General features: G+C 44.4%; 1 protein-coding gene across 3 annotated transcripts in view; it reads right to left on the bottom strand.

Moving 5' to 3' along the window:
* The window catches only part of parp10 (poly(ADP-ribose) polymerase family member 10), a 66,072-nt gene extending 40,039 nt beyond the window's left edge, over positions 1-26,033 (bottom strand). The window contains exons 1-7 of one of the 3 annotated variants that reach the window (XM_070556169.1): positions 25,901-25,995; positions 24,603-24,768; positions 19,791-19,966; positions 16,847-17,089; positions 15,110-15,340; positions 13,975-15,026; positions 13,669-13,881 (exon numbers count right to left, since the gene is read on the bottom strand). In XM_070556169.1, coding sequence (XP_070412270.1) covers positions 13,669-13,881; positions 13,975-15,026; positions 15,110-15,340; positions 16,847-17,089; positions 19,791-19,965 — 1,914 coding nt within the window. In that variant the 5' untranslated portion in view covers position 19,966; positions 24,603-24,768; positions 25,901-25,995. Of the gene's footprint in view, positions 1-13,668; positions 13,882-13,974; positions 15,027-15,109; positions 15,341-16,846; positions 17,090-19,790; positions 19,967-24,602; positions 25,880-25,900 lie in introns of those variants that run through there. The other 2 variants (XM_070556167.1, XM_070556168.1) reach the window with 2 other exon arrangements.
* Positions 26,034-26,343: the final 310 nt, after the last annotated feature.

The raw sequence follows: 26,343 nt of genomic DNA, 5'->3' as shown, positions 1-26,343 counted from the left end.
TACACTCAGAAGGGAGGGGCTGTGGGAACCGATGGGCTATCACAAAAAGAAACCACACACCATTACACACATTAGCCTATGACGTGGGATATCATGGACGCTCAACAATACGCCATTGATGATGCGGCGTGGGGGATCTAGACCATCTGGACACGTTCAACAATACGCCATTGATGATGCGGCGTGGGGGGTCTAAACCATCTGGACGATCAACAATACACATGTCCATTTGATTAATGATACGGAAGGGGGGGCAAAGATTGAACAATACACCTGTCCATTTGATTAATGATAGGAAGGGGGGGCAAGGTCAAGGGTCAAATGAACAATAGGAATGAAAGGTCAAAGAACAATAGACCTGTCAAAATGTTTGACGAAAGGTGTCTTATAATCCTCTCTCGGGAGGCGCAGAGAATGACCGTGTTCGAGTTGAGCAGCAGCTCGCCTGGAAAACAGACGAGAGCAGACGGAAGCAGCAGGGGGAGTGGCTGAAAGCCGGCGTTTACGCCGGGGACACACCGGCCGCGGAAGCGCTGAGAAGCGAATCGCTCACGAAATTCGGCCGCTGCTCAGTTCGGATCAGGCGCGCCCCCCAGTCGAGGCGCGCCTCGGCTCAGCTGTAGTTTTTCCTCCATTTCCTCAGCTCTTTTCCTCTCTCTCTCTCTCTCTCTCTCTCTCGTGTGTGTGTGTGTGTGTGTGTGTGTGTGTGTGTGTGTGTGTGTGTGTGTGTGTGTGTGTGTGTGTGTGTGTGTGTGTGAGTGAGTGAGTGAGTGAGTGAGTGAGTGAGTGAGTGAGTGAGTGAGTGAGTGAGTGAGAGAGAGAGAGAGAGAGAGAGCCTATGGTGTGAACCAAATGTTTCTGCCAGTTGAATCTCATCATTATCATTTAAAACGGTTCAGTTGTTATTTTGACTCGTTTTGGCAGCTGACCAGCGGGCCGGTAGATTCTTGGCAGGGCCGGTAAATATTCAGAGTTACCGGCCCGGCTGGCCGGTTGGTTTTGAAGTTAATGTCCACCCCTGGTGCTATACATGCACATTCTTTTCATGTTCATTCTTTTCAGTTGGCCAACATTAGAGAAACAAACATTTTTTCATTGGCCTTTAGAATATTCTAATTTTCTGAGATACCAGATTTGATGTTTTCATTGGTTGTCACCTATAAATATCAAAATTAAACGTAATAAACATCGGAAATACATTGGTCTGTGTGCATTGCATGAATATAATGTACAAGTTTCACGTTTTGAATGGAATTACTGAAATATTTTCAACCTTTTGATGATATTCTAATTTACTGGCCAGCACCTGTATATATAAATAATTTTATAAGTAGTCTTATTTTATATTGAGTGTCTTAATGGCTGAAAATGGATAAAAAGCAGTTACATTTTAATTTAAAGATTTGAGATTCTAGTGACAAATAAAGAACATTTCTCAATGTTCTTTAATGTGTTCATTATAATTCTAATGCTTACAACTTTATGTTTTTATTGTCTGCAATGCGTAGCCTATATCTTTATTAAATGTGCGTATTTAGTTTGTCAGCCTGGCCACAGCATAAAACTTAAGATATTAACGATGACAAAAACAAAACGGCTTACTCTTAAGATGATCCGATGGGCGTATTTTGGTACGGGAAATAGAAAAAACCGTCTCTTATTTTGAAGCAGATCACGCGGTTGACCGCTTGTTTGGCTATGAGAAAACGGGAGAGGAGAAATAGAGAAAAAAGGAAAAAACTCTTCTCTGAGCGAACCAGACGTCCCTCGTCGTTCAAACGGATTAGATGACATTCTCCGTTGATTTCAAACAGCTCGGCCTGCGCCCACGTGTCCGGAGGCAAAAGGCGAGCGTTTCTGTCCAAACCAGAAGAAATTCCTGGAACAAAAGAGAACTGAGTTTCGTTTTGTCTCTCTTTTATAGACTCGGCTGTCCGGCGGGCTGGACTCTGTGTGGGTTCCAGCTCATGTTCAGAACTTGTGTTCCGGGGTTCGACGCCGCTTTGGTGACGTCATCACGCTGCTTCCGGGTGCAAAGAATCATGGGACATGAAGTCTCTTTTGGTGCTTTCTTTTATTCTCTTTTTATCTGCTTTTTCAGAGCGCAGATGACACAGTCTTTTGGAGAAATCACCGCATAGTAATATTCTCATGAGGGCAGACCCTCAACATTCCCCCTTTTGGTTTCGGGGATCGCGCCAGAGCTCGATCGTCGGAAGCACAGATGGGTTCGTCCCTCAGGAACGTTGGTTGACTTGGTCTTTGGTCTTGGATCCTGGTCGCCTTTGGTCTTTGTCTTGGTCTTGGATCCTGGTCAGGCAAAAGAACAAGAGGGGACAGGAAACGGGATAGTCCCCACGCGCATAACGAAGAGGAGCCACCCACGCAGGTGGTACGCAATGATGTCGTCGTCCATGCAGGAGGTAGCAGTGTAGAAGGAGGGAGGCCGGCGGGCGGTTGATTCCATGACGGGACAAAAGGGGACAATAGGGGACAAGGATCAGGCAGTCCACAAGGGGACAGGGATCAGGCAGTCCATGGGGACAGGGATCAGGCAGTCCATGGTCCATGGGCTTAACAGGGGCACCCGTGAGGGGATAAAAGGGCATATCTCCGCCGGCCATACAGTTCAGTTCATGGGCACGCGGTTAATTGTAATAAAAATGAACTTGTCATCTGTTGTATAATTGCTTTATACAAGTTATTGATCACTACTGTTTGTCAATCACACTTATCATGAGGATGTAATCAAGGAGAGCCGAACATAATGTGATCATGAGGATGTAATCAAGGTAATCCTGGTGGAGGTGTGCAGCTTTGCACGCACATCAGGGAATGTATAAGGAGCAGAGCAGAGCTCAGAGCTGTTAGAGCTGTTTGAAGGATTCTATTTGACGAGGTTCATGGATTACGTTTTCTAACTGGGGTGTTCAGCTCTCCACCCATAAGCAACGGTAAGAGAAATGTTTCGTTCATGATTGATAACTTGTATGAATGCCGGTTGAATAAAGCCTTGTTGTTCCTCTAATATTCAAGTTGTGTTTCATTGTTTCTGGCGTCGACTTGACAACGATCCTGATTAAATAAATATAAAGTGTAAAAAGAGACTTTGAGTCTTTTAAGGTAATTAAAATAAAATAAAACATTTTATTTTAGAACATTTTTGGCGTCACGAACAGGATCAGTCAAGCTATTCCAGCAACAATGAAGTGTTTTTGGAGAAGCAAAAAGGAGCCGAGTGCTTCTGGGGAGGGAACGCCGATTCCCGTGCCGATTCCCGGCTGGGAAACGGAGGAGTTCCGATCCATTGGTGATATGTTAAGGCAGCGCGGTGGACGCCCTGGGCCGTGGGGAGAGTTAAATGGAGTGGTCAGCCCCGCCGTGGTGCTGGACCGTTTGACGCGGATAGAAGTTAAAAAAAAAGCGCCGCTGGCAGGAGTGAGAGATATGATGTGGCTTTTTGCAGAAGCATGGAAAAAACAGGAGTTAGAATTGAGCAGTTGTAGAGAGCGAGCGGCGCAGGAGAAAATCCATGCTGAAGAAGTTGAGAAATCATGCTCAGAGTTTGAGCAGAGAGTGTGTGTGATGGGGAAAGAGCTAAAGCATGCTCAGAATGTTTTGGATAAAACGCTGACTTTTGTGTCTCGAGCGCAAAGGAAGGAAAAGAAGCGACCTCGTAGAACAGGTCCTGCTCAGATCCGGGCGTTTGTAAAGAATGTTGGTGAAGATTGGAACCCAGAGAAATGGAACGGGGATCTTTGGGGGGATGATGAGGAGGAGGAGTGGGCGATTAAACCTGACCCACCACCTCAGCCCTTGTATCCATCATTACAGGGGATAAAGATGTCAGAACAAAGACCTATTACTAGGCGTCGGCGAGAACAGCAAATTATTCCACCAATACTGGTAGATATGGTGGATGATCAGGGACGGCCGGAACTCGATGAGGCGGGTAATATAAGAAGGATGTTACAACAGCAGCCACAACCCGCCCCTAGGCTGCTAACAACGCTAGAGGATTATTCACAAGATGAGTTAAATCACATGAATGGGAAGCTGAAACAGCGCCCAGGCGAACCAACTGACTCCTGGCTTAATCGCCTTATGGAGGATGGCGCGTGTGATATAGCCATAGATGCCGGTGATGCCATGAGATTTTCAGGATTAAGTACTGATGCACAGATAAATGCTGAATACCGGGCTACAGTCCGGGCATTGCCAGCTGATGAAGATTTCAATGTGGGGGATGCATATGCTCTGGCATGTCATGTAATCTATCCTACCACGGCGGACTGGTCTGAGATTAAAGGGCAATGGCAGACAGTGAGAGATGCCATTCAGCGGCTCACCAGACTCACTATTAGAGAGCAAGTGGCTCAAAACGGGGGAGCTGGAGTGGTGGACTGTAACATCTCTAAGGCAACTAGAGATCACCTCATCAGACATGCCCCACCACATTATAAACCCATGGTGACCAGCTTGTTGTTTGGCGCGGCAGACCAGACTTTTGCCGCGATAAAAGATCGTCTTGGCGAACTCACCACGCTGGGTGATTGGTCTGAGACGAGGAGAGAGGGAGCTAGAACTGAAAATAAACCCAGGATTGATCCACATTCAAGGGGTCGTAAAGGGGGGGCAATGGGCCCCTCTAGAACAGATCTGTGGAGGGCACTGCGACAAGCGGGAGTGCCGTTTGAGGAGATTGATGGATTGCCCACTAATGCATTGATGGAGAAATGCAGCCAAATGGGACTGAAGGTCCATTGTCAGTTCAGACATTGTCCTGAAAAGGACGACAGGATGTCTGTGTCAGAATTGGTTGGAATGTTGCAGAATGTGATCAGGGAGGTGGCGTCGAAGCCTGCTGAACCTTCCGCCCCTCCCAAGGAATCTTCAGAGGAGGAGAGTTCAGATGAGTGTTATCAGGTGGCGGCAGTGAAGCGTAGAAAGAAAAAACAGCACCGAAGGGAACATGATGATGAATAGGATGAAGGTCAAGCTCAGGTTGTTGCCAGTGCCTCAGGATGGTCAATAAATGATATCAGACCACATGTGGAATTACAGATTTATTGGAAAAAATCAGTACAGACAGTAATGGCATTGGTTGACACTGGGGCGGAGGCCTCGGTAATTCATGGCAATCCTGATAAAATAAAGGGAAACATTGTAGAAAAAGGAGTATCAATGCTCCACGAGCAAGTGGCAGACGTTCCAGAAATGGATGAAGTGCCTTTTGAGGTAAAACCAATCCAGGATTCTCCTGTGAAACTGGGGGTAAGATGGAGCGAACTCACCCCAGAGCAGCAGGAGCGAGCCTGGTTCACTGATGGTTCCTGTCAATATGTGGCAGGAACCAGGAAATGGAAGGCTGGGGCATTTAACCCTGGTACACAACAAGTTATGGAACTCACAGGGACAGGAAAGAGTAGTCAATGGGCGGAGTTGAAAGCAGTACACATGGTAATAATGACGGCTGGGGTGCAGGGAGTAAGTATTTATACTGACTCCTGGTCAGTAGCCCAAGGAATGTTAACTTGGATGCCAACTTGGCATGCTACACAATGGAAGATACATTCAAAAGAGGTTTGGGGAGCTGACCTATGGAAGGACATTTGGGAGAAATGCCAAAATATTCCTGTGTCAGTATTACATGTGGATGCTCATACTAATAACAATGATCCTGAATCCCTGCATAATCAGACTGTAGATAAGATAGTGAAAATTCAGGCTGTAAGACAATCAAGTCCTGGATTAGCCAAATGGGCTCACGTTACTGCTGGACATTGGGGTGTGCAGGGAACATTGAAATGGGCGAGGGACAGAGGAATAGATCTCATCATTGATGATATTAAAACTGCCATAGAAGATTGTGAACCTTGTCAACATCAGAAAAAGAGAATCCCTCGACATATACAGGGACAGATACATCGAGGTAAACAAGCGGGACAGTGTTGGCAGATTGATTTCATTGGACCATTGCCAAAAAGTAAAAACTGTAAGTATGCATGCACAGCCGTGGATACGGTGTCAGGGGTACTGGTGGTGCATCCGTGTCATAACGCCAATCAGGAGGCTACATTGAAATGTCTGTCATTAATAGAGACCTATTATGGACTACCTTTGCAGGTTCAGACTGATAATGGTACCCATTTCACTGGAAATAAGGTCAAAGAATGGGCAGAGAACAACGCGGTAGAATGGATCTATCATGTAGCATATCACCCGAAAGCTAGTGGACTCATTGAGAGAATGAATGGGTTACTGAAAGAGAAACTAAGGAAACTATCGGTTATTAATTCTTTGGACAAATGGAGAGAAAATCTGACTAGGGCAGTACATCAGTTAAATAACAGACCCGTGGGGGATGGAGTTACTCCACTGATGCTAATGGTTGCCAGGGCAGGAAGGGAAACAACTTCTACTGACCCTCCTATACGAATGTGGAAACTAACTTCTGAGGCAGAACTCCCTGTTAGAGCAACTGCGGGCTCTGTGGGATTAGATCTTAAAATCTTGGAAAGCATCACTTTAGTAACCAATAAAGTGACAGTGGTAAAAACAGGATTGGGAATACAATGTCCACCAGGAACTTATGCTCATGTGTGTCCAAGAAGTGGTTTAGCTTTGAGGGGTCTAACCATTTTAGCTGGGGTAATAGACTCAGACTATCAAGGGGAAATAGGTGTGGTGTGTCAGCATACAGGTAAAGAACCGTTGGTACTGGAAAAAGGAGACAAGATAGCTCAGTTAGTAATCAAACGGTGTGTAATGTCCAAAGTTGAAGAGATTACTAAACCTACCACTATCACTCAGAGGGGTGAAACTGGGTTTGAATCATCAGACTTTACTGCGGGGGCAAAAGTGTGGGTGGAGCAGCTCAATGGTCCTCCCAGAGCTGGAGAGATTATTGCACAGGGAAAAGATGCTGTGGTAAGTGTATTGTTCCCCGGAGAGGAAAAATGGATTAATATTCCGATAAACAAATGTTACAGGAGAGAAAATTAATGCTTGTCATTCTATCTGCAGTTTTGTATGTATCCCATAGGCGGGTGTCTGAGTGACGGTGGTTGACTGGGTCCCCTTCCCCTACAAAAGGATTGAACCTTTGTCGAGGCGATGGATGGGCTCCGCGGACCTGGTGGTGTCGGATGTTTGGTCATCGTCCTCCATGTCCTCGCTGTCATCGCACTGAGGGCACATTTCTGTTGGGGGCTCACGGAAGGACAAGTGTTGGAAGAAGGGGTCATGGGCCATCTGGAATTGGTTAGCAGTATGTCCAACCGCACTCAAGGCACATTCACATGCAGAGCAAATGACGCTTGCTACTTGGGAAACCTAACATCTACCGGTAAGATGTACCGGTGCAGAGGATGTCTTAAAATCCGAGGAAGGGTGATCAGCCCGGGGGTGTTGGTTCAAGGATCAACAGTAACCTTTAATTCTGCAGCGTGCATCTGTGCATACCATCAGGGGAATGGTACTTGCATACAAAATGGCACAAATTGGAGTATGAAGGTTGATCGCGATTTCCGGATCAGGAATGGAACTGTAATCACAGGAGGACGCGCCTATTTGTACATATTCTGGGTGCTGCCCGACACAGCTAGAGCTACGCAGACAGCTGTAGCTCCCCTGGTTCACACTTGTCAACAAATGGGACAAATAAGGGTAGCCGAATATGTGCGATGGACTGTGAAATTCCCTCCTATTCCGCCTTGCAACAGGAGGAGGCGAGCATGGTATGACACCGTGCTAGGAGGAACTGGAACTTTGTATGGTCTGGCTAACACAGCAAACAATGAGGTAACACGAACTATGCTGTCCAACACTGGAGAATACACCGCACAAGCTGTCACCAAGACTGCAAGATGGATGCCTTCGACTGTATCTAGTCAGCTAGAAGGAAGTGATGTGTGGAAAAGTGTATTTAAATGGAATCTAAAGCTTTGGAATGAAACTTATGATGCATTGCATAATTTGTCACACATAGGTAATTGGACAGTCTGTTCCTTGCAGACTATTCATGCTGAGACACAGAGAAATAGGTTTCAAATACAGGTAATGAGTAATAACTATCATGCATGGCGAACATTATGGAACATCAGTAGTTCATTATGGCTACAGCTACATGCAGAAATGACGATTTGTAATAAATCTATGTGTACTGGATACTGGGATCAGTATAATATGACATCAGTAATGACTGTGTGTAGATATCAGATACTGCCGGTGATAACCACTAAAGGGTTTTGGTATCTCCATGTTAGTGGAGAGTGGTGGGATGTTAAAACAAATCGAACATATGAAGTAAAACACTGTGATGAGACTGATAAGGGTTTAGCCTGCCCATTGGTAAAAGGACATAGCAATCCATGTTTCACTGATTCAAGGGTCGTACTCTGTGATTGGACGGTCACACCCCCAGAGGAACAGTTTTGGCAGGTGGGTCCTAACACCTTATGCGTGGCTACAATGACCAATTCCCCACAGGTACCTTCAGTTCCCTTTTCAGGTTGTCTCAAGGGTATACATATGTGGGAATGGAATAACGTGACCTATTGGTTGAGTAATTACACTGTATCTAGTCGGCTGACTAAGATACAATGGGAGGTTTTACACTCCCCTTGGACACTCTCACTGGAACGATTCAAATGCGCATTGGATGGTTCCACTGAAGTGGCAAAATTGATTGACTCTCATAGGTCCAACCTTTCCAGGCTCATGGCGTCTACTCTTGTGGCACAAGGGGAAATAAAACATGTTGCTACATTGATTGAACAGGCTTCCGCTCATCATTGGTGGGATATATTTACAGGCATGTCGAGTACCGCTAATAAAGTGCTAATTCCACCTATGATTGCAGCATTAATTATAATCAGCATTCTAACATTGTGTAATCTTATTATTTGTTGGTATGTTATTCGATTAAGAAGAGAAATAAATTGGGTAATAATGCAAAGACTACGATGAAAATTAAAGTGGAACTACAAGGTATGTTATAAATGACGTTGGTTTTGATGGGGAAATGGTGATGGATATGTTACATAAATTAGATGAAAAGTTCAAGAGTGGAATGTAATAAAAATGAACTTGTCATCTGTTGTATAATTGCTTTATACAAGTTATTGATCACTACTGTTTGTCAATCACACTTATCATGAGGATGTAATCAAGGAGAGCCGAACATAATGTGATCATGAGGATGTAATCAAGGTAATCCTGGTGGAGGTGTGCAGCTTTGCACGCACATCAGGGAATGTATAAGGAGCAGAGCAGAGCTCAGAGCGGTTAGAGCTGTTTTGAAGGATTCTACCTGACGAGGTTCTTGGATTACATGTGTTATCATGGATTACGTTTTCTAACTGGGGTGTTCAGCTCTCCACCCATAAGCAACGGTAAGAGAAATGTTTTGTTCATGATTGATAACTTGTATGAATGCTGGTTGAATAAAGCCTTGTTGTTCCTCTAATATTCAAGTTGTGTTTCATTGTTTCTGGCGTCGACTTGACAACGATCCTGATTAAATAAATATAAAGTGTAAAAAGAGACTTTGAGTCTTTTAAGGTAATTAAAATAAAATAAAACATTTTATTTTAGAACATTAATGTACGAGACTCCATAGTTCGCAAGTGCGCATTGGCCTATGTGATCCCAAGAACACTCATTTATATAGTTTATCAGTAAAAGAAATGGTGATTTGGAGTGACTTGCTCTTTAACCATGAAATTTAAATGTAATAGGGTAAAACCCAGTGCATTTAACACAATGCTGCACTTTAGAAAATGGGTTGAAATATAAAATGATGGTGGAGCTGGGTTCCGACTATCGGCTTGTGGAGCTCTCGGGAGACCTCGGTTTTCCAACCGGTTCTCCCCTCCCCGCAGCTCGGCGCATCTCTGTCTGATCGCGGCTTCTGTCTGCTGCGCGGGCTGCCGGCTTGTGGAGCTCTGGGATGGAAACCTTTCAAGCCGGTTCTCCCCAGCGGCAGCTCTGCACATCTCAGATCGCAGCGGCGCTTGTCTGCTGTGCGGCTGCCAGCTTTCAGCAGCTTTCGGGAGACCTCTGTGTTCCACCCGGTTTTACCCAGCGGTCAGCCCGGCGTATCTCTGACTCAGAAGCTCTGGTGTTGTGCACAGTTAACTCCGGTTGTAGCTAGGTTGCTACCTCCGTTAGCTTAGCTCCCACCTCCACGTTAGCTTTGGGTTAGCTTCAGGTTAGCTTGTAGCTAGTTCGACCGGGTGTCGTCAGTTGATCCCAGCCTTACAGCCCCACCATCAACTCCACCTCTCTTCCCTTTTGTGGAATTGTCTGGGCTTGATGGAACCTGTGACACGGTCAAAATGGCGGTGGTGGCCACCTCCCATTTATCTTCAAAAACGTGTTATTGGAGCTTATGGAAACCCATTATCCAATATTTATATGTTGATGTTGAGGTGTCTGTGTGTGAGAGAGAGAGGGACAGAGAGTTAAAATAATAATAAATAAAAAAAACCCGACCGGAGCGCAGGCAGTGACCGATGCAGCATGAGCCGTTTTTAGCTCTGTCTTGTCAAATGCACCACGTACGTTACGAAAAAAGTAACTTTAAATATTCAACCGAAAAAGAGGCGAGCTGAAGAAAACCTAGGGAGCACTGAAGAAACGTGAGCCACAGTTAAGCAAGCAGAGAGATCCGTTACTGTGTGTGTGTGTGTGTGTGTGGGGGGGGGGGGGGGGGGGGGGGCAGACGGACTGAGCTCCCGGCTGCAGTTTTGCGCGTAGGGAGGGGCGGGCGCTCTATGTGACTGGCCAATCACAGAGCGTGAAGGCAGTCAGTTACCCAGTGAGGATTTTCCTTCAGCACGATTACAGATATTTACGAGTTTTACTCATTTCATGCTCGTATTCGTCAAAAATGCTTTATCCATACCGGATACTAGCCTGAAACGAGTGTCCGGCTTATCCCCAGCTGTAGTTCCCGCTGCTTCTTCGGAAAACGGCGCAAATAAAAAAAAAAAAAATACAACTTGGGATCTTGTAGGCGTCGCGCTGGGATTTCAGCCGTGGCGGGCCGCCACGGCTACGCCTATGTAAGGGAAACACTGATGACTTTATTTTTTCTGACGTTAATCTGATTCTGTTTTGAGAGCATTTTGATTTTATGACTTAGTTTTATTTTGTTTTGATCAATGTGAAGCACTTTGTGATTCTATGTCTGTGAGGAGTGCTACATAAATAAAATTTACTTACTAAAACATTTACTATCATGTACCAGACAATTAAAATAGTATCGGTCAGTTAATATAATATTAATACTAATGAGCGTCTGTCAGCTGTCTCATACTCATTAATATCCATTCATGTGACGTAGTTTAGCACTTAGAGAGAGGGAGAGAGACACCTTTCATCTGGTTCTGGAGCTCATGCGAGCTTCTGTGAGCTGGATCCGACTCAGAAACCAGCTCGACTGGCCTGCTGAGCCGTGCGTCTCTTCTGGTGGTCGGTTCTGACCTGGTTCTAACAGTGATCCGAGCTCCAGAAATATGCATTTAATTATCTAAACCCCACCACGGGTCTCTGGAGCCCAGCGTGAACCTCCCTGACCCGGTACCGACCGATGTGGGCTACAAAAGTCACAAAACGCCCTCAGGCACGAACATAGAAGCATTGTTTCTCTTATTTGGAAACCCGTGGACTCGATGTCCAGAGACGCTGGAGTTGGTACAGCCTTCACAAACTAGAGTTTGTCAACATGAACACAATCCAAAACTAGTAAACACACACAATGACTGGAAAACATGACCCCTCTACTCTAAAACTAGCCACTCTCCACACTGAGTTGAGGCAGCGCCTAGCTTCTAACTAGAGCCCTGCACGGGCCTAAAATCTGAGCCCGTGTCCGGCCCGGCCCGGCCCGAGGGGGTGGAGCCACAGCCCGACCCGGCCCGAAAAGGTTTTCAGGATTCGCTGGCCCGGCCCGAGCCCGACTTTTTTTTAGCCAACTAAATGAAAACAAAGTGCGTCAATCCTGACCAATGTGTTAAAAGACGTGCAGGATCCGAGCGTCGCAGAAGCGCAAGCGGGAAGCTTCCTCCCACTGAAGCGAGTGTTTTCCAAACCCTGTCTCTCAGAGAGACTTGCCACTTAGAAAATGTTCCCTGATTATGAAACTTTGGCTGAATAGCGCTTGTTCCTGTCTCCAATGTGGCGACACATCCAGGAGCCGTCTGAGGAGAAGCCCAGAATCTCACATCCTCTTCAGCTCATAAGCGCCTATGATTACGCACAAGAGTGACCCAACACGGACTCACAGTAAGACTGGGTTGGACCTGTTCAGGTTTACACAGACAATCTTTACATAGAATTGACTTACAGATATAAAATTAATTCAGTAAAATATAAAGCATTTTATTTAAATATCCATTCATTATTTTACAAGCACATCGGCAGATGGATGGAAGAGCCGCGGGTTGCCGATCCCTGCTCTAGTTCAAAATATCATTAAAATTCCAAAAGTGCTGAAAAGATAAAAAATTGGGCTTTCCGTGCACATACAGTACATTACGGTAGCCACCGGGATTCCCTGTCTTGAGCGCAACGAATCACAACACAGATTCAGAGACGTGCGAGTTTGTCATTCAAAATACTCCGTTTTATAACTTTTGAATGGTTGATCAGATTCAAATAATTCCAACGGTTCATAAAAGTACATAAAAGCAGCTTTCCAGCGATCTATAGCATGAAGCAATCAGAGTTAGAGAAAATATCGCTACGAAGGGAAATCCTGCTGTACAGCCTGATTGAAACGGAGCGCAGAGCTGCGGTGAAAGCGGATAACCTATAAAATGACACGTTGAGGACGCAAACTCAATACATCTCTTTTATTGTGAGGTAATAATTTCTCCGAGTTTTGCGGTTGCGGGCGGGAGTAGACATGCACGCTGCAGGTGAGGCCGGGAGTGTAACACACGTTGCGGTTGCAGGCTGTAATGGTCAGAAATTCAGGGGGAGCGGGCAGGAGCGGGATGAAGAAAACAGTCCCGCGCAGGGCTCTACTGCTGCGTTTAAGTGTTTTAATTTTTTTTAATGATTTCGATTAAAAATAAAGGCGCCCGGCCCGGCCCGTGTCCGAGGTAATTGCACAGTTGTTGGCCCGAAGCCCGGCCCGTTGGGCTGGGCCGACCCGAGGGCCTAGGGCTTCAGTGCAGGGCTCTACTTCTAACTCCCTTTAGTTACGTCAGAGGTTCACATTTAGAAAAAAGAGCCTTTTTAGAAGCTTTGCTGAGAAAAGCCACTTTTACTAGAAAAGCTCTGCTGTTATGTATTTGAAAATGAATTATCCACAATAAGCATTTCAAATTGTATTTTTGGACAACATTTTATATAAATTAGAAAAAAAATTTAACCTGCAATTTGCTTTTTAAGTCGTGGGGCGGAATCTACGGTTGTTGGTCAAACTGTCTCCTCGTGCAACTGGACGATGCTAGGACCAATATAAGCAACAAACAACTGCAAAAAACGGCAAGTCCTTTTTGGCCCGAAGCTAAAGTGAATGAAAAAGGCCTGAAGGCAGACAGCTCATTATAATGAATGGCAAACAATATTCCGGGCCAGCTGAGGGAAAGCCAGGAGCAGCTTACTGCAAAACCCACAATTACAAACCAATGTTTAGTTTCATGATTCATTTACCTGGTCTGCTATGGGCTCCCAGGGCACATACTTCTGACAGATGTAGACCTGAAACTTGGTCTCCATCTCATTCATTATGCTCCTGCACTCCTTTTCATCTAAAAACCGAGTCACTCCTGGAACATTCACTGTGATGGTTCGTGTGCAGATGGAGGAGAGCACACCCTGCAAGACTTCTTCGGCTACTTGGCAAGCAACTGCGGGGCCATGGATCTATCAGATTTGGTAGCAGAAAAAATTTATTGATCAAAAAACTTGACTTGCAATTTGGAAATAAAGTCAAAAGTAATACTTTGACGCTCCTACCTTTAATCCACAAGCATCTTCAGCTTCTAGTGGAAATATCGACACTTGCTCCATGTCAGCCAACAGCTGATGACAGTGAATCTGAATGTATTTCAGCACGCCTGGCTCCATCGGCAGGACAGTATCCCTTTCAATGGGGGTAGTCAAAAACTGCAGAACTGCAGCCTGCTTCTCATCCTCCATTCCTTTCAGAGTCAGGACATCAATGGTCCCTCTTTCTCTTGACATCTTTGCAGAAGTGAAACACAAAGTCTGCAGAAACGCACTCCACTCTCTACATTCCAAAATGCACTTTTGCTCCACATCCACCGGCACGCTGAAGTGGCACACTTGGGATTTTAAAAAGGCACATGCCTGGTCGGCGGTGTTTTGGGACAGGGATGCCACAGTAACGGTAGAATCGGACACAGAATACAACGTACGTGAAACGGTTGTATTTATGGTTTGTAATAACCGCTCCTTCACATCTTTTCTTGCAAGGAACTCAGCTTTCTCCACTTCAAGGGTAAACTGAGTCTCTTTCATGTCTCTGATAAATTGTGAGATTGTATCTTTTAGCTGTTGGAGATGACCTCTGTCTGGACTTGCAATGTGCAAGCCACCATCTTTAATCTCAATGCTAACACTTGGGTTAGCTTTCTGCATGTCTTGCTGAAAAGAGCTGTTTTGGAACAAAGCCATTTTTATTGGGTCTGTGATGGGAATGTGGCACGAGGGTGTCTCGGTTTCCTCATCTTGACCCTCCATCACTTCAACTACTTCCTGTTCTGCAGCCACATCGGCAGCCAGAGCTTCTGAGGCTGTTGGAGAGGCTGAGTCAAAGATGTCTGATGTCCAAGCTAGAGAAGACTGGTCAGCACCAGCTAGGAGGGGACTGGTCTGCATCTGAACATTGTTGACTTCTTCAGAGTTGTCCTCTAGAACTTCTTGGGAGTCAATATTTACGTCTTGATCTGCTGAACTCTGTGCAGCCTGGAGAAAGTCAAAGTAAGGCTTCACTACGAGTTCAGCGTTGTTCAGCTGATGTGGAAGATCCAGGACACTGTCCACGGCTGTCGAACAGGAACACAATTTGTTTAAAACAGAAATGTCAGGAAAACAAAAGCTCTTAAGGTTACAAAGTGCACAAACTTACAGTCATAATCAGCAAAGGACACCTTTGCTGTGCCCTCTGAAAGCACAGTGACATTCTTCACCATCTGACTCCCACCCCTCTCACTCTCAAAGTACAAAGTAAGCAGGTCTGGTGTGGTGCCAGGGTGGAGGTTCTCCACTATAATGGAGTCAGTTTGTTCCATCTGTTCAAGAGTTACCATCGCCCCATCCAGTGTTCTCTTGGAGATTTTTGTGCTAAGAGATTGGAAATCTGAAAAACAAAAATCATACATCCACTTATTGAGAACTCAGGGAAGATTTAGTTGTTTAAAAAAATTAAAGCCATTTTACCAGTGTTGGATGACCGCAGCACAAACTTCTCCAATAAGATTTATTCCAAACTTCAGAATTGTAATCCCAGTAGATTCAATGAGTCTAAAATTAATTAGCGACATAAAAATCGATGCGCTCCCAAGGAAGAAAAGTCCCATGAAAACTAGGGATGCACAATATATCGGCATCAATATCGGTATTGGCCGATGTTAGTAATTATTTAACATACCGTTATCGGCCTGATAAAATAACTGGGCCGATATTAACAACCAATATTTTTTCCATCTCGTTTCCTTTTGTTTATCTGTTTCAGAGAGTGTGTGGGGGTGTGATGTGTATTTGTTTAGTCATGTGACACTGACTGTAATCATCTCAGAAGCATAAATGTGTGTGTTGTGTGTGTGCATAATAACATAAATTCAGCTTTAATAATTTTCATTCTATACGAAATCTGCTGATTTTAGAAGCATTAATGTCAGTATACCGGTTATCGGCCATAACAGTGGTGTTAATAGCGGCACTGGCCCAAAATTTTTATATCGATGCATCACTAATGAGAACAGTTGAAAATACCATTTTTGATCCTATGTATAGACTAGGCTTGATTCAAGCATCCAATCTGTCTTGTTACTGGAAGACAAGATGAACAATTCATGAACGGAACATCACTAATGAATAGGGATGGACAATATATCGACATCAACATCGGTATCGGCCGATGTTAGTCATTTGTAAACATATCGGCATTGCTTCGATTAAAAAAACCGGGCCGATTTTAACAACCAGTATTTTTTCCATCTCGTCTTTATTTGTTTGCCTGTTTCAGAGGGTGATGTGTAATTGTTTAGTCATGTGAACAGTGAATGAAATCATCTCAAAAGCGTAAATGTGTGTGGTGTGTGTGCATAAAAACGTAAATTCACCTTTAATAGTTTTCATTCTCTACAACATCTGCTGATTTTAGAAGCCTTAATGTTAGTATATCGACATCGGCAAATATCGGTTATCGGCCATAACAGTGATCTTAATATCGGATATCGGTATCGGCCCAAATATTTCATATCGGTGCATCACTACTAATGAGTTAGGGCAATACTGTTGTCTGGGTATCCTGGAGCTGGGGTGGGTGTGTGGTTCATCTGGCATCTGCTTTTGTACTACTCTGTCAGGGAATCTGTGAACTGGGGGTGGTCTTACCAGTGGGTAGAGCAATCATGTCAGTGTAGGCCAAACTTACTGTTACCATCTGGTAGCAGATGAGGGAAAAATACCAGGTATTATTGTAAACATCATCTGTAAAAAGTTCCAATCTTCTGGTTTAAATAACCTCACAGATCTGTAAGGTGGATTTCATATTTCCTATGGAATTCCACGCCTTATGGTTCATTAAATAACATGTAATCTAATTCATTACACCTTATATGGTGTTCACTCACTCACTGACCTTTTGAGAAGGGCTGGCTTAAATGAATGAGGATGAAATCTCTCCCTGGCCAGGTGACCAGAGTGTAGTCTGTGACGTTCAGGTCCATCATGTTCTCCACGTAGAGCTCTATCATCTCCGTGTTGGTGTCGGGGTTGGTTCCCCGCAGCAGCAGTCTGCGCTTGTCCTTCGATGGAGACTTTCTGACGCTCAGCTCAGTGTTGAGCAGAACATGGTGCCCTTTAGACAGCACTCTGGCTGCAGCTGCCAAGATCATCAGAGCAGAAACAAAAGAAATTGCACACGTAGTTAAAATCTGCACTGTTTCAATTCAAGAAAATCAGAAAAGAGGAGTTTGAAAGACCATTTAGCAATTTTAAAACGTGGACGGTATTTTTTAACTTAGTGTGCTAAAAGTTTTTACCATCCTGTGTGAGTTTATACTTTAGAAATATACAAGTCAAGTCGTGGTGAAGAGAGAGCTGAGTCAGAAGGCGAAGCTCTCGATTTACCGGTCGATCTACGTTCCTACCCTCACCTATGGTCATGAGCTTTTGGTAGTGACCTAAAGAACGAGATCACGGATACAGGGGTCGCCTCCCTGGTGAGGTTTTCCAGGCACATCCAACCGGGAGGAGACCTAAAGGTAGACCCAGGACACGGTGGAGGGACTAGGTCTCTCACCTGGCCAGGGAACGCCTTGGGATTTCCCCAGAAGAGCTGGCCCAAGTGGCTGGGGAGAGGGAAGTCTGGGCCTCTTGACTTAGGCTACTAGCCCCGCGACCCGACTCCGGATAAGCGGATGAAAATGGATGGATGGATGGACAAGTCAATGGGCTGAGCTCTAAGGGCCAATGCAACAACTGACATTGTTCCATTTAAGGACTTTCCACCCAGACTCACTTTTACTGCACTGGCTAATTTGGAAACAATGTCATGCTCAAGTCAAACTTCTGAGATGCACAGCAGACTAGAACATGTTAGTACCTTTCTGCCTTCATAATTTCATGAATTTGGGCAAGATCTCCCTTCAGCATCAGCTGAAAAACAGCCACAAGCGGTGACAAAACCACCTTCTACAGGCGCTTTACCGACGCAGGAACCAGATCTGCTCGGGCTGTTGTGCCTGTCGATGACATCACTTCACATAACCGGCTGGAAGTCTGCACGATTTTTGTTGGTCTGAAGACTGTGGGAGTTGTGTTAGCATGTAATCCGGCAACTCTGGTAACCAGAGCTGCTCTGGGTTGTAGCTCCTTTTAGAAGAAAGCATGGGTGACTTATATTACCTTTGCAACTGACATTTGGTCCAATAACAAATCCTAGACTGCTCACCATAAATTAAACTAAATAATCTATACATGCACATTTATTTTCTCACATGAAAATACATTTTGGGGGTTATTTGACACCATTTTAATAATATCATTCAACAACTAGCATCAGTAAAACACAATAACAGTTGAGGTAAACAGAAGAATTCAACACCTGTACAAACAACCAGAGGAATGACTTTATACATACATGCACAAGTTCACAAGTATGAGTTGTTTTGAGAGTCATTCAGCATTTTAAGGCTGATTACGTTACAGTGACACGACAAGGCCGTCCAAATACGAAGGACACTCTCATCAATGTGCCCTGGTTTCCCCCGAATTTCATGGACAGGTTTGGTGTGTCCTTGTTAGCAGAATCCCAGAATTCATTGTTGGCCAAACAGGAGAATCCTGTTCTTGTAATAATGGCGGATGAAGTGGAAAAGGATTACAAATTTAAATGTAAGTATATTAAAAAGCAGGTTCAATTGAAATGGTAAGAGTCCCTTTTAGTTTAGTACCGTCCCGGTTGCTAAGCGACAAGACAAATGCTGAGGTAGGGGTAGAAATAAATACTATGGCTAGACCATCCGAATTCACAGCTGCTCATGTCCAGTCTCAAGCCTGCCGCACACGAGAGCAAACGGCCTCAGATGACCGTTTGCTCAGCAGATACCTCGCCGTGTGTGCCTGATTTTCACTGAGTTTTCCACCTCATGAGACGCTGAGGTGAATATCTGAACGGTTTGAAATTTTCCACCTCACACGGAGTAAAAACTCACCGTGAGCTGCTGGCTGAGCTGAAATACTCTAGTGGCCAATCAAAGCGCGTTCTCTGCTCACATGACCCAAAGATGGCAGCCCCCTGTCTGCATATCAGAAAATAAACAAAACAGAGCTGGAAACGGAGGAAATGCCTCTACTTATTTTGTTGATGAGGCGTCTCCGCCATCGTCATTTCAAAGTTAGGGAAGTATTGGTACGGTGGCTGCAAACAAGAAGCTAGGCAAGGAGTTTATGCCAATGTACTCCAAGAGATGCGCCTTGAATGCTTCCAACAGTACCACCGCCTGGATCCTTAACCCTTTGAGAGGGTAGTGGACACAGTGGGCCCATCAATCCACAAGGTACCGTGTTGTTTATTTTTCTGACACGCAGACAGGGCAGGGGCTGCATCTGAATACATCTTGGAATCATGTGAGCGGAGAAAGCGTTTTGTGCTCTGGTGTGCGGCAGGCTTTAGCACTCCTATGTGGACTGGCGAGGTCGGGTACTCACAGGAATGGACCATAGCTTGTTCAAGTGGCATTGTTGTAGTGTGACATCATCATCAGACGCAGGGCAAAGCAGATCTGGCCCTGCCTGCATATCCGTTTGGACACTGGCAACTATTTAATTCAAAAATCCATTTTGTAATTAAGAACTTTATCTACCAAAAACGACACTTTTTGTAATAAACGTTAGCCATGTGAAGCAAAACATAAAGGAAATGCAAGGTGAATGAACATTCTTGTCGCCGTTACTCAGTGTTCTGTTCCTACCACTGCAGCGTAGGAATATTACATCCCAGGGATGGCTGTGTGTGTTCTGATGTCAAATAAAAATATCACATTTGACTTCACTTAAAAAATGTCGTAAATGTGACTTGCCTTCTGCCTCTTCAAACACCAGTACAGCATGATTGTCCTTTCTTTTCAACGATTCAAGCGGACCTCCCCCGGAGCGCCGCTTATTTTCAAAGTACAGGAACAGCAGCTCCTCGTCTAATCCTTCAGGCAGCTGCAGGACCTCCACCGTCCTGTCCTCTGGGCTTTCTACAGACATCCTTAGAAACACAGAGACATAATCTTTCAGTCAAACCACTTTACTTTACCTGGTTTCAACATTAAAACTGTACTTTAACACAACTAAAATCCTGATTTATGAGTAAAAACCACCAGGAAAGGACATTGGTTTAAAAAAAGTTTGCAGTTATTACAGTATTCTCTGTTTTTTTGGGTACTTTAAACAGTAAATGGCCTGTATTTGTATAGTGCCTTAGGATTCTACAACCCCCCCAAGGTGCTTTACAACACAATCAGTAATCCACCCAGAGGAGAATGGCCAGACTGGTTCGAGCTGATAGAAAGGCAACAGTAACCCCAAAATTCCACTATCTCCGCTCCGCTCCGGCACGAACTCCGCAGCACAATCGGTCCCGTTGTAGTCAATCAGAGCTGTTCCACTGCTGCGGCCGTGCGGCAAAAATAGGATCGATTCTATTTTTGCCGGACGCCGGAGCACCTCCGCAGTCAATGGACAGAAATCACAACGGCCCAACAGGAAAGGGAGCAAGCACAATTTCCGTTTTTCACAATAAATCGATAAACAAAAGGCGTTTTTTGTTTCATATGCACAGGTTTAACAACTTTTAACAACTATCAATGGCGGCTGAAGTTTAAATGCACAAAAGTAAGCCATAAATACAGTTTCCACTATCAAAGTAGTCACCCTTTGTTGATCCAAACACTGCTGATCTCTCAACACAAATGATGGGCAGATTAAACAGTTCATGTCGATGCTTCTCCCACACAACGGGTGTTTGGATCTAACTTCCGCGTTTATTGCTCGGACTGTATCGCAAGATCTCGAAAATCCCGCGCACGCCTGTTTGCGCACCTCAGGTCTCCGCACCGGAGCGGAGCCGTTGTAGAGCCGGTACCAGTATAATTGGAGTTCGGAAGCGAGCGGCAGCGGAAAGCAGGGGGCGGAGCGGAGATAGTGGAATTTTGGGGTAACTCCAATAACCACTTGTTACAACTAAGATATGCAGAAGAGCATCTCTGAACACACAACACGAGTCCGATGGGCTACAGCAGCAGATGACCACACCAGGTGCCACTCCTGTCAGCTAAGAACAAGAAACTGAGGCTACAATTCACACAGGCTCACCAAAATTGGACAATATGAGATTAGAAAAAGTCTGCCTGGTCCGATGAGACTCGATTTCTACTGTGACATTTGGATGGTAGGGTCCAAATTTGGCGTCAACAACATGAAAACATGGCTCCATCCTGGCTTGTAACAATGTTTCAGGCTGCTGGTGGTGTAATGGTGTGGGGGGCATTCTCTTGGCACACTTTGGGCCCCTTGGCACCAACTGATCATCATTGCAACAGCCTACCTGAGAGTTGTTGCTGACCATGTCTATCCCTTTGTGACCACTGTCTATCCATCTTCTGATGGCCACTTCCAGCAGGATAATGCGCCATGTCATAACACTCGATTCATCTCAGACTGGTTTCTTGAACATGACAATAGCTGTGTTTCCATTACCGGAACTACAGGATAATTCCTGGGACAGGAAATTTGACCAAGAAATAGGACGTCCCAGTCCCCTCAGCTCTTGTGTCTCCATTCAAATTCAGCTCTTTCAGAACTTTTCACAGACGTCAGCACATCGCGACTGCGTTGGCAGTGAGTGATGTCACCGATCAGCGTTAAAAAGTGTCCGCAGTAACATTAATAACATTAAAAGCTTTTATTCTATCGACGTATGTCATGATTTAATCCAAGAGGATGAGAGCAGCTGTCTGATGCAAAATGTGGTGTTCAATGACCAGAAGAAGCGCAGTTTTTTAGAGCGCTCTGAGACAACAGAGCCCAGTTAATTAAGACATTCACTGCCAGCCGTTTCCTGATCACTAACGGCCTTCGCTGCCAGCGTTTCTCACTGTTTTTACTGTTTTTTTAAGAGTCACAGGACGTTGCGCGCTAGGATGATGTCGACGCCAAAACAACCAAAACAAAGAGGAGACTCACCTCTTACATCAGGAAGAAGCCGCGTTTTTCGAGCGTTATCCGTTCTTTCATAATCCGTTATCGAATTGTGATCGGCAGACGCTTTTCCGGTTCGCGCCTCACTTTTTTTTACAGGAACGGCCCAAAACGATCTCCAAACACATGGATGTGTTGCTTCCTGATCATGTGATCTGTGACGTATGCGGATGAAGATCGGCTTCAGGGCTGAGATGTTTGTTCTCTCAGTGCGGGGGCTCGTTCCGATGCTCAAACAGTAAAAAAATGCAAATGACGACTTTAGTCGTCATTTGCAGTGAATGAGTTAAGTCTGTGGGGGAATTTCCTGCTTTTTCCAGTGTCGAAAGTTTAGTAACAGCTTTTTCATTTTCTTCCATTCTGCTTCACCAGCAACTCTGCTAATTTTACTAATGCTGACTGTCTTGGACGACATCTGCTGATGTCATTTCCTACCGAGTTACAACCAATCAGAGTCAGTTAACTGAAGGATTCACTCAGCTACTCCATCGGGCCGTTCGGAGTACCTACCCCCGAGCAGGTACTCAGAAGCTGCACCTTTGGGACAGGGTGGAACGAGAGATCATCATGGATGTGCAGCAGACAAATCTGCAGCAACTGTGTGACTTTCTATCAATTCCAATTCTTTCAAGTGACAGGATCCCAAAACTTGACATGTTTTGAATGAGCTAGCTAACCACTTGATGAAATAATCTGAACTTCAACATGAATTTTAATTCTATGAACAATAACATCACCTTCATTTAGACTAAAACATGTTTTTAAGAAAGAAAAAGACTTGCAGCACAATCAGTGTGTTTGTTTCTCAGCTCAAGTATGAGAACTGTGGAAAGGTGGAATATAGAACAGGAACACTCTGGGGACATCTAGTATTTAGAGGTGTAGCTGCAACAACAGGAAACATTTTCCAGCTGTCGGGGTGTTGGTCCACTGCTGACACGTTAAGTGACGAGCCAGCATCATGTTCAGTACAGGGTAAGGACTAATTTCTACTAATACGTTTATTTTACAACAGTATTTACAAGAAGTGCCTGAAAAAAAATCTATTTAGATCAGAATGGTGATTCCTACTTATAAAGATTCAGAATCGATTCATAAAACTCAAGAATGGATTTTGTCGGAAAGCCTATATGTTAGCTGCCATATTCCTGAGTGATCCTGAACACATCTTTGCTGGAGCCAGCGCTAGCATTAGCTGCTTGCTCTGTGTGCTCCTGCACTGCAGTCTGTAGAAATACGACAGTCTTACCTATCCTATTATTCAGTATGTGTTTTAAGAGTCAAGAAGTAAGTTCCATTACGTTTTATAATGTTGACATAGTAATCCTATTTAGTTTGGTTGCCGTTATGCAAACTGTCGTATTTCCGAGCATCTCTAAACGCACCATTGCTCAGGCATTAACTGCCTTTATTATTGTCCTGTGTGCAGTTTATGAGAACAAAGTAAGTTCCATTATGTTTTATAATGTTGAAATGGTTTTATCCTGTTTAGTTTGTGTGTTGTTTTATGCCGGCAGCACCGTGCATAATTGGCGCTTGTTAAGACGAATTAGTGCCTATTAGTCTTGTGTTCAGTGATAAATGTTACTGGTTTATGTGAATACATGCTACTGTATGCTAGAAAACCTGTTTATTAGTTTAAATGTTTCACATATCTCTCTTTTAACCGCTCCTTCAGACACACTGACACACACTCTAGTCTACACTCTAGTGGACCTGTTACTAAGAGAATTGATTGAGAATCGAGAATTGATTCTGAATCGAATCGTCACTCAGAGAATCGGAATCGACCTGAATCGTGAGTTGTAAGATTCGCATCCCTAGTATTTACTGTTAGAACTAGTGATGTGTCGTTGGCGAATGAAACAGAGAGCCGGTAATTTTAAGTGACCAATCAGAGCCAGCTCCGTCTCGGAGGAGCCGAGTCTGACTTTTGTTTCCTTTTGCGCTCCCTTTCTCTCTTTCCGTGATTGGTCAACTCCTTGATGAGCCCTGGCTCTGTTCCTGGTCTGCAGCGAGCAGGAGGGGAGGAGCGGCGCATGCAGACAGGTACTGGTGTAAACCCACAGAGCAGTGGGAGGAGGGTGTGAAAGGGGAGAAAAAACAGGCTACAGAAAGGTGAGGACATGAGTTAAATTTGGACACATTTTACCAACATTGACAATTCAAAGGAAGAGTGTGGACTATGCAAAGCATAAATATATTTTCAAGCAGGCCCTACAAATGTTATTGTGTGATTATCGTAGCTCATCTAAGTCGTTTACCTGTAAATGTACAAATATTTATTTTTGTTATTTAAAATTAATATTCTTCCACTCTATAGCACAACGGTGCCCTCTAGTGGCTGGTAGATAAACATTAACCCAGTGTCGTGCCTGACAAAATAAAAATTTGATAATTTATTTTTTTTAAATATAGCTTTTAATAGAAAAACTACATTCACTCTGCACACCTCTAAATGCCCCGTGGAGCAAATCGTTTAAAATATATTGCTTTTTATTTAAATGTTCCATATTCCACCTTTGATTATTTTACAGGTTATTGCCCAGCCTTCTGGCTCACGCTCACACAGACGGGTGCTGGTGAGTGGCTGCATTTGACAGTTGATGCTCTGTGTTTTTATTTCTGCAGTGAGCCAAACTCACCTCACTCCGCCCGGAGTTTGTTCTTTAAAACTCGTGGTAAATCCACTGTGTTGATGCAATTTAACAAGCTTCCTCCATGCAATATTTTTCGCTGCAGGATGCAAAGTTTACATTGCAGATGTTTCTTCACGGAGATCAGCCGCAGATGTATCTTCCGTCCGGCAGCCTGGGAATCAAAACTAGGAATTGAAATAATTTTTTTTTAAAAGATTCCGGGAAAAACTGACCGTTAGTCCCTGTTCCAGTCGATGCTCAACCCTACCCAGGAGGTGCATACGCAGTGTGTCCTCACCGCCCACTACGCAACTAGCAGGTTTAAGAATTTTCTGGGTATGGAGCCATCAAGGGGCCACCAAATTTATGGAGGGGCCAAATATTTGTCCAAAATTCTTACACAGTATTTCCAGCTGGAAACGAGTATTTACCTCATTAGCACCACTGGCATGTGAACTTGAAATTGCATCCAACTATAATCTGATCATGGGGCAAAAGACATATAAGTGACAGGATAGGGGCACTTTAGGGCACCAGTCAGATATCAGCAGGGCCAGTGCCCCTGTGCCCCATCCCTAGGAACGCCAATGCTTTAAGTTTCTCACAAACACCAATCTATGGCCTGCAAACCCCAGTTTTAGGATAACTGTTATTAAGTTGTCCCTATAGGTGCAGTTCCCGGTCGTTTTTCTCTGAGTGTCCCTGTGATGGGACTAGAGACCTGTCCAGTGTCCAGGGTGTCCCCAGCCTGTCACCAGATGACAGCTGTCACAAACACCAGAGGAGGAAAGAGCATAGGACTCTTTTTGTTCTCTATTGTGAAAAATTATTCATAAATAAATGAACTGAACCTTGACTTGCAATAGACAAGTTTACTTTTGTCCATAATTAAGTCAGCAGATAAACACTTATTCGTCATTTCAGAATCAGTTTCATCTCAAACTAAAACTCAGATATTTTGATTAAAGCGCATGAAGTTATTAGCGGTAACCCAGGACTGCGGGCCTAGCAGGTGCTGCTGCCTTACAGGAAGTTCGAATCTCCATTACTACTAAACTTTTACCGTTATTTTTTAACGATTACGGGAAACATGACCCATTTAATCAAACCCGTGTGTGTGGCGCAGTTTCATTTAAGGTGTAGTTTAGCCACAGTTCGAACTGAACTCGTGGGTTTGCGCTGCTGTCGAAAGTGAAACCTGTAGCTCTTGTTTGTTTACATGACGTGTTAAAGTAAACATGTCTGTTTCAACTACAGAATACGCTAATTAGACCTTTACTAGGTGGTTTTAGGACGCAACTTACCTGGGCTAAAAGGAAGACATCGGGGGTTTTTTCCCAGATGGGCGGACTTCTTCCGTGTTTTGCTGCTGCGAGGTGAACGTCGTGTCACGTGACGCGTCATCAGTTTTAACGTTTTACGTAAAAAAGGAACGTAGGCCGTTTAAGCTACTAATCAAAATGCAGCTATTTGTTTACTACTAATGATAATTTAGTTAACAGGAAATTGTAAATGAAAGATAAGCACATTTACACTCATAAACGGATGAGGGATATTGATTTGGGTCCTTGTGTTTGATTTGGCAAAGAGTTGGAATTTATTGGGGTTGGTTTTTCTCAGCATAAGAATGAGAAAATAAGCTGAGATATATTTTTCTTGCTTCTTGCCTCACATGAGGCTGTGACCATCTCATGTAGCAATGAACTGGTGGTTCTCAGGAACCCAGGCTCCTGGCTGACAGAAGGAA

This window comes from Nothobranchius furzeri, chromosome 11 (genome assembly GCF_043380555.1).
Source record: "Nothobranchius furzeri strain GRZ-AD chromosome 11, NfurGRZ-RIMD1, whole genome shotgun sequence".
In the NCBI taxonomy this organism is placed as follows: domain Eukaryota; kingdom Metazoa; phylum Chordata; class Actinopteri; order Cyprinodontiformes; family Nothobranchiidae; genus Nothobranchius; species Nothobranchius furzeri.
Note: the sequence above shows the minus strand (reverse complement) of the source record. Positions and strands in the feature narration are given on the sequence as shown.